General features: G+C 35.3%; 1 protein-coding gene across 1 annotated transcript in view; it reads right to left on the bottom strand.

Annotated features, from left to right (window-relative positions):
• Positions 1–1,619, bottom strand: part of LOC119581903 (nucleolar GTP-binding protein 1-like) — a gene marked incomplete in the record, with an annotated part of 7,822 nt that overhangs the window by 2,391 nt on the left and 3,812 nt on the right. Inside the window, 4 exon segments of the mRNA XM_037930067.1 lie at positions 32–223; positions 515–630; positions 810–1,128; positions 1,437–1,607. Coding sequence (XP_037785995.1) covers positions 32–223; positions 515–630; positions 810–1,128; positions 1,437–1,607 — 798 coding nt within the window.

The raw sequence follows: 1,619 nt of genomic DNA on the forward strand, positions 1-1,619 counted from the left end.
TCACACACATTTCACACACAAATGTAATCACCTTATTCACAAAGAGAGGCTTAATACTCTCAAAAATTTTAAGCTGTTGTCCTATTTCCATATCGCACATTTCTGACACATCCAAAAAGAAAATGACAGCGGCACGTATGTGTGCAAGTGCTGTAATGGCCTGCAACTCAATTGTGTTCATCTCATCAAAAGGTCGATCTAACACACCAGGAGTATCAATCACCTGAAAAACAAGTTGAGCATGTTTGATGATTATGAATATTCACTGAAGATTATTGAAATCACTTTAGAAAATTAAGTCCTATTTCCAACACATGCAACTGAGGTTTTTATGTGATATCAATATACCCATATGTTATACCCAATATGGTTTACTGCTTCCTTGAAGCTCTAAAATATACTTTTCTTTAATTAATAGTGTCTGCAACATATTCTTAAAGTTGTAAAAGAAAAAAAATATACAATTTCCAATAAAAAAAAGCAAAGAAATTGATCAAAAACTCAAATAACTAACCTGCCATCTTAGATATTCATAGTCAGTATGACCCACATACAGGGACTTTGTGGTGAAAGCATATGGCTGAACTTCAACATCAGCCCGTGTGATCAAGTTGATAAATGAAGACTTGCCTGGAAATTGGGGATATATTAAACACAGGCAACACTAGGAGAAAGTGTAAGAGGAAGATCAAATGACTATTATGGAACTCTTTCACAGTAAATAATATCAACATGCATGCATATACACAAAAACACTTCTGGCCATAGTTTAACAACTGATACCTTGAATGTATCTACATCATACTCACCGGCATTGGGGCATCCACAGAGCAGAAGTGTGCGAGTGTTGGGATCAATTGATGGTAACCTAGAGAGATGCTGACGGACATCCTCGAGATACTTCAGGGGTGGTCCTTGCTTCTTCATGATGGTCACCATACGACCCAATGCAGCCCTCTTCAACTGCTTACATCTGTACAGTGAGTCACCGTATTTGAGCAACTTGGTGTAGTCACTCGCTACTTTGTCAACAAGATGTCTGGCAACATTCAGCTGTCCCAGAGACAATTTATAATGGTCCTTGTTGTACAAGGTGTTTAGCAAATCTGCATAGAATGGATGAAGATCCTGAAAAAAGAAGAAAAGAAAAAAACTAATAAATAAATAATTATCTTTTATATAAATCAATATTATGAAATCAAATATACATTCTGATTATGAATGTCATTTTAACAGCAGAAGTTTTTTCACACTATAAATTAATATATTTTTAAAGAGAGAGTATTAATGAAATTGACTTAACAATTACACTTCCCAGTTTGCTATGCACAATATCTGCCAATATTGTTATTTGGTATCTAAATGAAGCTCCTTTGTCTGTCAATGAAAAAATACCATCTCTAACACTTGCTATCCTTATGTTTCAGTATACTCACCTCAAGCTTTGGGAATTCAGTCAGGATGGCAGTCAATTTGTCATGAATGGTCTGTTGTGTATACTTGACTTTCCTCATATAGAAACGACGAATTCTGCTGATCTTAAAACGCTTGTGAACGACAGTTGGAGTCTTGCGTTGTGTCTTAGACAACATTATATTGATGAAGTCCTGCAAAATATT

The sequence above is a fragment of the Penaeus monodon genome, chromosome 15 (genome assembly GCF_015228065.2).
Source record: "Penaeus monodon isolate SGIC_2016 chromosome 15, NSTDA_Pmon_1, whole genome shotgun sequence".
Taxonomy (NCBI): domain Eukaryota; kingdom Metazoa; phylum Arthropoda; class Malacostraca; order Decapoda; family Penaeidae; genus Penaeus; species Penaeus monodon.